Below are 13,333 nucleotides of genomic sequence, written 5' to 3' on the forward strand. Positions count from 1 at the left end.
AGCCTTCTCATGGATTCTGCCCCGCCCCCCACTTTTTTGGGAACTCTTTCAGTGTTGTGTAAATACGAGAAAGACAGAATTTTTTTTTTGAAGAATTCTTTTAAAATAAATTTCCCCTAAATGATTTACATTATTTCCCCATGTTCTGATCTCCTGAATAAAAACTGTGTCTAAAACTTGCCATACTTCTGCCATTAGTTAACCAAAATTTATTTACTCCAGTTCAAATGACATTACAAAATGCATTATAATATTTGTGGAGTGCTTTTCATGCACTAGGTATCTTGCTGAGAACTTTGTTTGTCATCCCAAAACAGTCCTGTGAGGCAGGTACTATTGGTTTCCTCATTTGAAAGGTAGGGAGCTGGAGCGTGGACAAGTTAAATAACTGGCCAAGTCACACTTGGGAAGTGGTAGAGCCAGACTCTGAGCCCAGCTCTGCTCTCTCCTGCTAGGATTCCTAACCTCCATTCTGAATTCCAGAGCAAGTTACTAGAACCCAAACCCCTGATTCTCAGTGGCAGCTTCTTGGCAGAACCAGGATTTGCATCCAGGCCTGTTTGACTGTAAAATTATGGGCTGACTCATTTACAATACTGCCTACAACTTGCCATGCACTGCGGGCTTGGCTGGGGGACACAAGGGTGAATGAGACACAATCCTTCCCTCAAAGAATGGATCACCTAACTTGGGGACAAAGACCAATGAACAGAAACCTTGACAATATGGAGCTCTGGCTCCTCCAGGCCAGTGGGCACTTACTGACTGTGTGACCTTGTGCAGGTTATCTAACGTCTCTGGGCCTCAGCCTCCTCATCTGTGACAGGGGAATGCAGATGCCTCCCTTATAGGGTCATTGGGAGGGATTAAATGAGATAATATATGCAAAGTGCTTAGCACAGTGTTGGCCCTCCATGAGTGGTTGCAGTTCTTTTTATTATGGTGAGTGCTATGAAGGAGGTATTCAAGAGGGCAAGGGACCCCAGAGAAGAGGAACTTGACTCAGTCATGGAGGTCAAGGGGAGGCCAGGCAGGCTTCCTGGAGGAGATCCATCCTTCACAGCATGAGCTGCAAGAGGAAAGGTACAGGGCATGAACAGATCACGTCTGCCTTAGGACAGCTGGTGGCAACCACAGTCAGCTTGTCCTCTGGGGTCCCTGTAATTGAGTGCTGAGTACTGGAGTCCAGGTGAGTGAAGCAGAATCTTCTCCTTCGTACAAGCCTAGACTTACCAGGGAAACACTACAAAGCAGGACTGTAACTTCATTAACTCCTTCCTCAGATGCTGTGCACATCCTGGATGCCTCTTGGGGTCTGTTTGCCCCTTAAATTTGGCATGGTAGGGTTCAATGGAACAGAGCTGTTACACCATGTTCTTTTTGTTTTGTTTTGTTTGATGGAGGCACTGGGAATTGAGCCCAGGATCTCATGCATGCTAAGCACGCACTCTACCCCTGAGCTATACCCACCCCCGCGTTCATTTGAATTTCCCTCCTTTCCCCATTATTACCATCATTATTGTTTTTTACGACTGTTAGCTTGACATTCCACACTATTTGCCAAATGAGACACCCAGGGATCCTCTAAAGCAGGTAGAGGGATGTGACCCATGTGACCAAATATTTATCTGAATTGGCAAAATCTAAACTGGGGATCCAAAAATATAGGATGCCTAGTTAAATTTCAGATAAACAGCGAATGATTTTTCTTTTGTATACATAGTCCTTTGCAATATTTGGGGTGTAATATACTAAAAATTCTCTTCCTTATCTGATACTCAGATCCATCTGGTGTCACGTGTTTTACCTGGCAGCCCTGGGTGTAGGAGCGGCATCCGGCGATGCTCTCTCTGCACTGGATTTTAGCTTGCTCTGTTAGGAGGTGTGGTAAAACAGAGCTCAGTGCCTGTCACCAAGTCTTTTGTCCCTACCAGACTCCACTTAGGTGCTTACATCCATGAGACCTGATGGCTGATGGGTATGCTGCTTTATCACCTGAATGAGAAAGGTGGTTGGAAATGAACTCTTCCTACAGCAGAAGTTCTGAACAACTTCAGGGATCTGACGCATGTTCCATTTAGTGTATATGTACACACAGGGCAATGCCTGCTCCAGGTGGGGGCTACATGGCTTCTGGAGTCTGGATATAAGGTCTTGATTGTCTCCATTCTCTCTTGTCACAGAAGCTCAGGTCTGATCTACTCTGTTCTGGAGAGTCAGAGCATCTTAGTGTCTTCATAGGAGGGAGCACCCTGTGCCCTCCTTCCTTAATACCTGGTGCCTCAGCCCAGGCTGGACTGTCACAGAGTGGGTGTTGTATACACGGGGGAGGTGGCTCCTGCCTCCTGACAGAACCTGGTCTGTTGTTATGCAGTGGTTATTATTATAACAGTTTCTTTATAAGGAGCTGAAACTTGGCTTCCTGTTTCTTATACCCAGTTGTCTTATGTTTTGCCTTCTAGAACTTTCAAAAAAATTTTTTTTTACTGTGACCCAGCATAAGGATACATTTTACATTTAGACTCACACAGATTTTAATATAAAATGAAAACAGGTTTCATGGACTAGCAACTACCTTTTAATTAGATTGGCTGCATCTGATCTTTTCCATTTTCTTCTATTTTATTTATTTAAAATGCCGATTAACCTGTTCAGTTGATTTCCACAAATGGGTTGCCAACTACTGGTTGAAAAACAATGCTCTGGAGTATTTATAGCAAATATAAAGTCTGTTCCTTCTTTCTTTCTGAAAGCTCAGGAAATACAAGATGGCTATTGAATTGTATTTTAATCTTCTCTTCTCTTTACCAGTTCTCTTTCTTCATATGCTCTGGTTTCTCTGTCCATTCCCATCCCGCTCAACCTCTGCTGAGTGCTTTCTAAGAGCAAAGTTTCGTTCTTGCAAGTTGGCACTGAGAACTGAGCATGACCTCATACATAACTTGACCAGTACTTGGTGTAGTGCGATTATCAGACTCCTTGACCTCAGCCCCCTACCCAAGTTAATATCACTCCATTAATCAATACTCATTGGGTATGGTTATGTAATTCTTTTAAATTTACCTAAAATACTTAATCTAGCCTATTTTTTCCTGTTTTGTCTACAAGGGTATCTGGATATATTTTTCCTAATTAAGGTGGAGAGGCTCAAATCAAGATGCCCACCATTCATATTTCTTGGATCTACAATTAAAAATTCCCAGACTCAAGAAATGTCAACAGAGGGGAGGGATATTGGCCCGTGGCAGAGTTCATGCTTAGCATGCATGAGGTCCTAGGTTCAATCCCCAGTACCTCCATTAAGAAAAAAAAAAATTAAAAATAAATAAGCTAAAAAAAAAAAGAGAGAGAAATGTCAACAGAAGGAACTGACTGTCGAGCACCATCTAGTATAGCTATAATTAAAGCTCCTCTAAAATGACCATATTTTGAAGGAAAATGGAGAACAGGTTAGTAATCATAGCTAATAATGGTGGAGTATGTGCTATGTGACGGTGCTGAGAGTTTTATGTGCAACTGACTCATGAATTTCTCACAGCCATTTGAGGTGGATACTATTGTAATTACCACTTATCAAAAGAAGAATCACTGAGCTTAGTCAAGTCAAGGAATTTTGCCAGTCGTATAACTAATAAATGGCAGTGGGGTAGCTGAGCCCAGGCCCATTTCGCTTCTCAGCCTGTGTTCTAAAACACTTAACGGCACTCCACCCTTGCTGTTAATCTAAGTAACATGCTTAGAGCAGTGCTTTTGTGGCGGTTAATAGAATTTCCTCCCTCCCCTAAGGAAAAGGGAGGAACTGAGTAGCAAATTCAGGTCCCTAGCAGCCCCCAGCAGTCTGTGAAAACAGTCTGGACCCATCACTGACTGCATGGGTTTAGGCCTCAGAGCGCTTTGCAGTGGGGCCGTGGGTCTGGAGCCGGGGAGCACCTGTCCTGTCCAGGTGAGCCTGGAGGAGGAACTGTGGGTTTGGGAGGCAGAATAAGTGTTCAGTCAAGAGCAAGAGCTCTGCTCCAAAAAACAGGTTTGAATCCTGACCCTGTCACCTTTTTCGTCCCATTTTTTTTTTTTAATTGAAGTATAGTCAGTTAACAATGTTGTGTCAGTTTCTGGCGTACAGCATGTTTCAGTCATACATACACATACATACATTCATGTTCTTTTTCATTGTAGGTTACTACAAGATATTGAATATAGTTCCCTGTGCTATACAGCAGGAGCTTGTTTATCTGTTTTATATATAGTAGTTAGTATCTGCAGATCCCAGACTCCCAGTTTATTCCTTCTCACCCTCTTCCCCCTCTGGTAACTGTAAGTTTGTTCTCTATATCTGTGAGTCAGTTTTGTAAAGAAGTTCATTGTGTCTTTTTTTTTTAGATTCCTCATATGAATAATATCATATGGTATTTTTCTTTTTCTTTCTGGGTTATTCACTTGGAATGATGCTCTCCAGGTCTTTCCATGTTGCTGCAAATGGTACCATTTTATTCTTTTTTTTTGTGGTTGAGTAGTATTCCATTGTATAAATATACCACAACTTCTTTATCCAGTCATCTGTTGATGGACATTTAGGTTGTTTCCATGTCTTGGCTATTGTATGTAGTGCTGCTATGAACACTGGGGTGCATGTGTCTTTTCAAATTAGAGATCCCTCTGGTATATGCCCAGGAGTGGCATTGCTGGATCGTATAATAAGTCTATTTTTAGTTTGTTAAGGAATTTCCATACTGTTTTCCACAATGGCTGCACCAAACTGCATTCTCACCAGCAGTGTAGGAGGGCTCCCTTTTCTCCACACCGTCTCCAGCATTTATTGTTTGTGGACTTTTTAATGAATGGCCCTGTCACTCTTGAGCCATGTGATCTTAGAAGATTCCCCTAACCTGGCCCAGCCTCTTCCCCTCATGTGTAAAACATGGATAATGATGCCTGCCTTGGTAGGTGTTATGTATCCATGGAATGAGATAATGTCTGAAATCACCTGGTACAGAGCAGACACTATTCTGTACACACTCACTCAAGACAGAAGACTGGGTTTTGATCATGCTCCTCCTCCAATATCTCTTGCCTGTTCTCTCATTTAGGTTGGGATTCTGAGTGCATGGAACTGTAGGTCCCCAAATGTCCTAAACCAGTGGTTCTCAAAGTGTGATTTGTGGACCAGCAGCAGCAGCATCAAATGGGAACTTGTTAGAAATGCAGCTCTTGGGCCCCACCCTGACCTACTGAACCAGAAGCTCTGGGGTGGGGCCCAGCAGTCTGTTTTAACAAGCTCTTCTGGTGCCTTGGATACAGCTGACGTTTAAGAACCACTGCCCTTCTGGCGCTGAGAATTCTGGGTCTTCCCCTGTTTTCAACAGGACTCAGTCCAAGGCTCTAGAGAGACGGCACCTTTCGTGTAGATGTTGTGACCAACGTGGAATTCACCTTCAGGTTGTTTCCGTTGAATCCTTTTGTTATTTATCCCCAATTGGTCATTTTCTGATGTTCCTTTTCTCTCTTCCACTTAATCCGAAACTCATATTGTATATACCTTACATCCTGCAGGTTGACTAGGAAGGGACCATTCCCAGATGCTGGGTAAAGGAGACTGGTAACTTTCCTAAGGATCTCATCCCTGGGTCCTCAGGACTGGACCCCTGTGAGCTTTCCTCCCTTTGCCTTTTTTTTTTTTTTTTTTTTTTGAGAGGGATGTAGTGATTACCTTTATTTATTTATTTATTAAACTTTTTTTTTTTAATTGAGTTATAGTCATTTTACTATGTTGGGTCAAATTCCAGTGTAGAGCACAATTTTTCAGTTATACGTGAACATACATATATTCATTGTCACATTTTTTTCTCTGTGAGCTACCACAAGATCTTGTGTATATTTCCCTGTGCTATACAGTATAATCTTGTTTACCTATTCTGGATATGCCTGTCAGTATCTATAAATTTTGAAATCCAAGTCTGTCCCTTCCCACCTCCCGCCCTCTTTGCCTTCTTTAAGTTCCCCCTACTCTTTGAGCTCTTTGTTGCTTCAGGATCTCCGCCCAGGCTGTTTGCTCAACTGGAACGCTCTTCCCCATCTTTTCTTCACCTTGGAGAAGCCTTCCCTTTCCAACCCCTTTGAGTAGCCACCCTCTCCCTTGTTAGTCTCTGTTACTGCATCCTGCTCCTTTTGTTCATCACACATAGGCCAGTTTGTAACTATGGATTTATTTATATACATTTCCGTAGGCAGAGCCCTTAGCAGGGTATTCAGGTACCTAGTGGAGTGTGTGGCTTATTCAATGTAATCGATAATATTTTTTGAATGAATGAATGAACCATTGCAGCTCTCACATAGCTCTGCCATCGTTCAAACTCTATTGTGTGTTAATCCTTTCAGTTTTCCTTCCATTTAGGACTCAGTTTTTTCTAGTTATTTCTAATTATTCCCCTCCTGACTGTGGACTTTTCTGAAGACTGTTCTGCTTAGCACGACACTGGCTCTGTCACTGACACACAAGAATTCCTGATTTCTGGATGGGTCACTTGTATAAGACGTGAATTTTAACTTACCCTCCCCCAGAAGTTGATGCTGCAAAACAAATTCTTCTCCTGAATTGAACCGTTCAGAGAGGCTGGAGCCCTTGGGAATTGTGAGAGCTTCCTCACTGCTCTGTCTTTGGCCTTTAAAAGTACAAGACATGCTGGAAGATGTGCTGGTCTTTAGTGCATATTCTAGAAAGAGAAAAAAACTCCTATGTAGTCCGTGGAAGGAACATTCTTCTCACTGTTCTTTCTAGCTGTGAACAGAGATGACATGCTTTCAGAATAAAACACACCAGCATCCTTTGAAAAATGGAGACTACAAGGGACCTTAATTAAATATGAACATTCTGATCGGAGTTATCTCCAGTTATTGGGACAATCCTTGTTTTTAATAGTGATTTTATGGTGCTATGGTTTTAGAAACTCAATAGGATTCCAGTTTTAGGAAAATAAAAAACCACGGATCTATACCATCATTGGAAATAGAGTGAAACCTAATTTGTTTTTTCTTCCTAAAGAGAGAAGTAGGAAGAAATTGCCATAGCATGATATGCTGTAGGAATAAGAAAACTGAGGCTGCCTCCTGTTAGTATGTAGGATTCACCCAGCAACTCAGTGATAAATATGGTTAGAAGCTTGGGAGCCTGGAAACTGGGCAACATTAACTACTCAGCTAACTCAGTTGAGTGGTTCTCAACCGGGGGCAGTTTTGCCCATAGGAGACGTCCGGCAATGCCTGGAGACATTATTATTTGCCACAACTTGGAGTGGGGGGTGGAGGACTGCCACTGGTAGTGAGGGGTAGAAGCCAAGGATGCCACTAAGCATCTAACCATGCAGCAGGCAGTCCTCACAGCGAAGAATTATCAGCCCCAAGTGTCAACAGGGCCAAGGCTGAGAAGCCCTGAAATAACCAATCAACCAAGCAGTCTGGGCTTTCAGTATTCCCAAGGTTTCTGTAATAAGAGAGCAGGTAACAATGAGAAGGGTTCTCATCCATTAAACACCGGCGACATGCCGGGCTCTTTATATTCAGAGCTCCTGAGGGTCTCAGTCAGGCTCTGACCCCAGGTGTGTTTGGGGTCAATGTCTCTACTCTTCCTCCTTAGCTGTTTTGATGTAGGTGCATTTTCCCTGGATGTGACAGTATCCATCCTCTGCTTTTTTGTCTTTTATATAGATTAAATTATGTGTTTAATGCATATTAGGTTATACACTCCGAGGAGAAAGCCATGAGGCAGGAAGAGACCAGTGTGTCACTATGGGTGTGAAGCTGAAAACATCCAGACAAACAGGTCTCAGGTCCATAACTCACTACCTGAGCCAGACGCCTATGTAGGAAGATAGCAGAGAGCCTGGCCCTTAGTAGGTACGCAATACATATTTGTTGGGCAATTTTTTTCATAATCAACAGAGTCCTTGCGTAAGCTTCAAATGGAGCAGGGTTTCCAAATGACCTCTTCTGTTATATAACATTGAACTCCTCCTGGGAGCAGTTTCCTCACCTCTAAAGCACCCGATATTTCTGGAACGGCAGAGTGGTCTCACCTGTGCATCTTCCATTTGCCTTGCACGTCTTCCTGGTCTTTGTTTTTCACTCTCCATTCTTTGTCTGACCTGGCAAAGGCTCATCCCCTGCCCCTCCTTCCTCATAGCTGTTCCTCCTGGCATCCTCTGCTTTGGGCACTCCCAGCACTCCCTGCCTTTTGCTCCCGTCAACAGTTTGCAAGACAGGGGCAGGGCCTGTGTCAGAGTCTCCAGAGGGCCATGTGCCATGTGAAAAAGCTTATTTGATATTTGGGGACAGGCAGGAAAAAAAATACAACTATTGTCTTGTGTAAAATGGAGAACTGAAAGAGAAGCTTGGAAGAAATCGTCTTGCCTGGCAATAAAACAGGGATTTATCAAAGCTGGGGTTGGTGTGACCATTTTATGTTTGGAAGAGAAGAGGTTCAAAGAAAAAGTGTCTGGAGCACGGCAGGGTGTGCTCTCCTTTCCATGTCCCTGCCTTTGCTAGTCATGACCTCCTTCTCTCAGCACTTGGGTTTCTTGGAACCTGCCCTTTTTCCCCTGTATGAAACCTGTCACTCCTCTGGGCTCTTATAATGCTTTGTTTTCATTTTTTATGGAAGTGTAGTTAATTTACAACGTTATTTTCAGGTGTACAGCAAAGTGATTCAGTTACACATACTGTGTGTGTGTGTGTGTATTTATATATATATATATATTCAGATTCTTTTCCATTACAACTCATTACAAGAAATTGAATATAGTTCCCTGTGCTATACAGTAGGTCCTTGTTGTTTATCTGTTTTATATATAGTAGTTTGTTTCTGCTAATCCCAAACTCCAAATTTATCCCTACCCCCTTCCCCTCGGTAACCACAGTTTGTTATACAATGCTTTGTTTTTAACCTCTAATATGTCACCCATCATCCCTCACCTTGGCTCTGATACAGTACATGCTGTTGAAAGAGAAGGGGAAGATTGTCTTGACCCCAGTAAGCCAGTGAGAGACCTTAGTCCGTGGCCCTCAAAATTCAGGGCACTAGGAGTCACCTGCAGTGAATTCTACGGTGACTCCACCCTTAGAGATTCTGAGTCTCTAGAATTTGGAGGTGGGACAAGAGGAATTTAAATCTTTAAATGCTTTGGTTTATAAGTCACACTTTATTTTTATTGAAGCATCGTTGCTTTATAATATTGTGTTAAATTTCTGGTGTGCAGCGTATTGATTCAGTTATATATATATTCCTTTTCCTATTCCTATATCTTTTATTGATTGATTGATATAAATTACACTTTGGAAAGCACTTTATTGCTTGAGCTTATGTGTTTTCTAAACAACACAAGAATCTTAAGATAGGCTGACTGCATTTAGTCATTGGTTTGTCAACTTGACAGGTATTAATGGAGAACCACTAATTTTATTATGACTGTCCTAGGTGAGGTTGGGCAGTGGCTGTCCCTTTCGTGGAGGTGCCTGTTCTCTCTCCTTTTATTGTTTTCTGTTTCCTTCCTGGCAAGCTCAGGCCCATTCTCAAGGCCCATCCTAGTCAAAGCAGAAGCGAGCACAAGAAGGGTGTGTTTCCTGGATGCCAAGAAGAAGAGGGAAGGGGAAAGGGGATTTGCATTTTAGTAGAGAATTTAAATACCTTGGTATTTCAAATCACCAGAGAAGGGAAGGGTCTCTTTTACTGAATTCCAACTATGTGCCCAGCACTTGAAGTATATTATCTGATTTAATCCTTGCAATAAGCCAAGGAGATAAATGTAGTTATCCCCATTTTACGGAGGAGAAAACTGAGGCTTGTGTTATGTTACTCTTCATATCTAGAAATCGGTGGAACCAGGATTAGAACTCAAGACTTGCTCTAAAGGCCATGCTCATCTTCCTCTACCTGGATGCCTCTGTTATCTCACTCTTCTTCCAGCCTCTGTGCTTGTCTGGAACATCTTGGTACCTTCCCCACTTGGAGTTTAAGACTGTTCTCTGAGCTGTCCCTAAGAGTGCCAAAATTGTTCTGTCACCTTCTTAACTTTCCTTGGGTGAGGGAAAGACTTTAGAAAGGACGCTGACCTGTAGATTAAGTATATAGATCTAAAACCACAAATCCTGCCTGGTTCACTACTTTACTGCTAGTAAAGCTGCATTCAATTTTTATTGTAAACATATCTTGTTTCTATTTGGCCCCAACAGTAGTTGGAATCTGCAATCAAATATACTGTAAAATGTTACTGATGACCTCTGGCTGGCCAAATCCAAAGTCTTCTTCTCAGGCTTTAGTTCCTGAACAACAGTCAGATATTTGATGTAGAAAATTATTCATTTGATGTAGTGATTATTAATAATTGAGCAAATTAAGGTGCATGGAGGGAGAAAATTGGCCTACCAAATTATCACTTGGTATCAATTTGAAAAGTCTAGGCTAGGTCCACTTGACTGAATCAACAGATTCTTTAAAAATTTTTAAAAGTTTTTTTAGGGGGGAGGGAGGTAATTAGGGTTATTTATTTATATATTTTTTAAATGGCAGTTTCGGGGTTTGAACCCAGGAGTTCATGCATGCTAAGCATGCATGAACCCAGGAGTTCATGCATGCTAAGCATGCGCTCTACCACTTGAGCTATACCCTCCCCCTTGAATTAGCAGATTCTTGAACTCACAAGCTGTGTCTGTATCTTCCTCAGAAGTCTAGGAAACTGTGGTATTGGATAGATCTTCAAACTTCCTCTGTTCCCAGATCTTCTAAGTAGAAGAGGCTAGGGAAGTCCCCAGCCTCTGCATCTTTTGCCTCCTCCTTTCCTGAGTTTTCCATTGTGGGCATTAGCCAAGTAAACTGATCTTCACAGATACATCTCTTTTTCCTCTAGACTTCCGTTCTTGACTTCTCCCCCAGGCTCTTGCCCAGAGGACAGGAAACCTGTCAACATCTTTCTCAAACCAGCTCTCCCTCTCAACTCTGCTTCCTCCGTCTTTGATCCATCCATTGGACCAATTGGTTTCTAAATCTTACAACAGTAATTCATTTTTCTTATGACTCAGGCTTAAAGTCTGGGTTAATTTGATTACTTTGTTCTTTCTCCCAGGATAGCTATGAAAATGGTCAATGAAAAGAGTAAAATCTTGCTTCAGAGATTTGGTATCTTCCCTGTATTTGGTACCTTCAAAGACTTGATATCTATGTGGTATCTCTCTCTTCTTTTCTATCTCCTTTGCCCCCGCCTCCCATGTCATTGCTCCCTGCAGCTGTTTCCCTGATTGGCTCCCTATCTCCAGGGCTAACGGTGGGTTGCTTGAAATAATAGCAGGTGTGTGTTGAACACTTACATGCATTGTGCTAAGTATTTTATATTTGTTACTTTATTCAATCCCCATAACTACCCTATGAGGGTTGATGCTATTTCCCTCATCTTGCAAATGAGGAAACTGAGCTTTAGGGAAGTTAAATGACTTACCCAAATGCACACAGATAGTGTGGTTGATCTGTGACTCAATGACACATTTATTTTGTTCCAGTGGATGCTTCTAACTGTTAAATTCTGCTGCCTCCTAGGATATAGAATGGTATCTACTAGAAGTCAATTAATCAGTGTTGGTTTCCTTCCTACCTTCCCTCGTTTTTCTATCCGTTACTTCTCCCCCAGCCTATGCTAAGTTCATACAATGCTAGTGCCATCTGAACTCCACTCCCCTTCAAGACTCGCCTTTCTTCTTCATGGAGTCAGTCCTCTATACCTTTACCAAGCATCTCCAGCGCTTTCCTGCTCTCTGGTTGCATATTTTGTTATCTTAAATAAATAAATCCTTGAAGGGCTGGTTAGCTGCTGTTTCCTTTGTTTCTTTTATGTGTTATCAAGTACCAGGGGATCAGACTTTAAATGGGGCAGGGATTTGGTAAATAATTGTTAAAGTATTGCGTTTGGGCTTTATCTTGAGAGTAGAGGTTACTGAACCATCAGGGATGAATCGGAAAAATAGACTGGAATCAGAAGGACCCACAACCCATCAGGATGGAAGGGAGGGGTTAAACTGCTGGCAGACTAGTTAGCTAATTGCCACAATCCAGGCAGGAATCCCTGAAAGAATCGTGGTCTAGTGAGAAGGCAGAGAGAGGAGAGGAGAAGAGCACACGTTGAGAGGTGTGGTGTGCACTGACCCTCCCACTAGCCTCTTCAGGAGCAACTGCACTGTTACTGCCTGGCCTCTTCTCCTCGGAGTGGCAGAGCCGGCTCCTAAAAGCTCCGGAGAAATGTTACCGTGTGGGCGGGTTCGGGGTCCCCAGATCAAGGCTCCAGAGGTCTGCCGAGTGTAACTGAGTATAATGGGGTGGGTGAGTAATGTTACTCCGTACATCCTGGTTTAAGAGGTGGGACAGAATCGGCAACATTTTTCCAGAGTCACTTTCTTTGCCTCCACTCGGGCAGATTAACAGCCTAGAGGTCTGTGGCCACTGGTTGTAATAGCTAAGGCTGTAGAAGCTGTCTGGGCCTTTCTGCTTGTCAACGGAGCCCGGAGTAGTCGCTCGTCGCCCGGTCCCGGCGTGTGATAGAAGCTCTGTGGCCTGGGGAACGCAAAAGGAAAAGTCTAGCTACTTTGCACCTGGAAATTCCGCCTAAAAAGAAAAAAATCGTACACAGAACTTCATCTGGACTTTTAGGGCAGGTCGGGAAACCGATTTCTGCCAGAGTTGGCCTGGTTGGGGGGAAGGGAAAGTCGAAGGAAGGAGAACCGGTGAGTCTGACATGAATTAAACCGGGGCAGGGGACAAAACGAGGGAGGCTGTCGCCCTCCTAACTCTCGGGGAGACACGTCAGCTTGAGCCCGGGGCAGTTTCAGCCGGCGATCTCCCAGGCCCGGGGAGGGGCGGCGGACGGCTGGAGACGGGCTCTAGGGCCCAGCTGCCGGGCCGGGGTGGAGTGTAGGGTTACAGTGACGAGCCCCGTCGACCCTCCCCGGACGGCGCGCGGGGCGCGGGGAGCGCGGGCGGCGGCGGGGGCGCGCGGGACGCTCTAGGACCCAGCAGCGGCGGTCGGGTTTGGGGCTGAGGGGAAGCCCCGGCGTTTCTTCGCTTTCTGTGTGAATGGGGCTGACGGTCGCGCGCCGCTTCCCCGCGCTGCCCCACGCCATGCCCAGCGCGCTGCCGGGTGGCCGCCTTCCTCAGCCGCGGCACTGAACTAGCCATGATCGCCTCATGTGGAGGGCAAAGTTGCGCCGGGGAACTTGTGAGTCTGCGGTGAAAGGTAACCAGCCCCCGCTCTGGGTGCAGGGAGGGGCCTCCGAGGCTCCCGCGCGGAGGACCTAGCCGGCCGAT

At 44.1% G+C, this 13,333-nt stretch overlaps 1 protein-coding gene across 4 annotated transcripts in view; it reads left to right on the plus strand.

Moving 5' to 3' along the window:
• AMOTL1 (angiomotin like 1) overlaps positions 1-13,333 on the plus strand; it is a 126,624-nt gene that overhangs the window by 10,765 nt on the left and 102,526 nt on the right. The window contains exon 1 of one of the 4 annotated variants that reach the window (XM_064492830.1): positions 12,652-12,753. The exons of 2 other annotated variants lie outside the window; for them this stretch is intronic. Coding sequence is in view for 1 of the 2 variants with exons in the window: in XM_031460600.2 (XP_031316460.1) it covers positions 13,214-13,262 (49 nt within the window). In the remaining variant the exon portion in view is untranslated. Of the gene's footprint in view, positions 1-12,651; positions 12,754-13,042; positions 13,263-13,333 lie in introns of those variants that run through there. One more of the 4 variants, XM_031460600.2, reaches the window with a different exon arrangement.

The sequence above is a fragment of the Camelus dromedarius genome, chromosome 12 (genome assembly GCF_036321535.1).
Source record: "Camelus dromedarius isolate mCamDro1 chromosome 12, mCamDro1.pat, whole genome shotgun sequence".
Lineage (NCBI taxonomy): Eukaryota > Metazoa > Chordata > Mammalia > Artiodactyla > Camelidae > Camelus > Camelus dromedarius.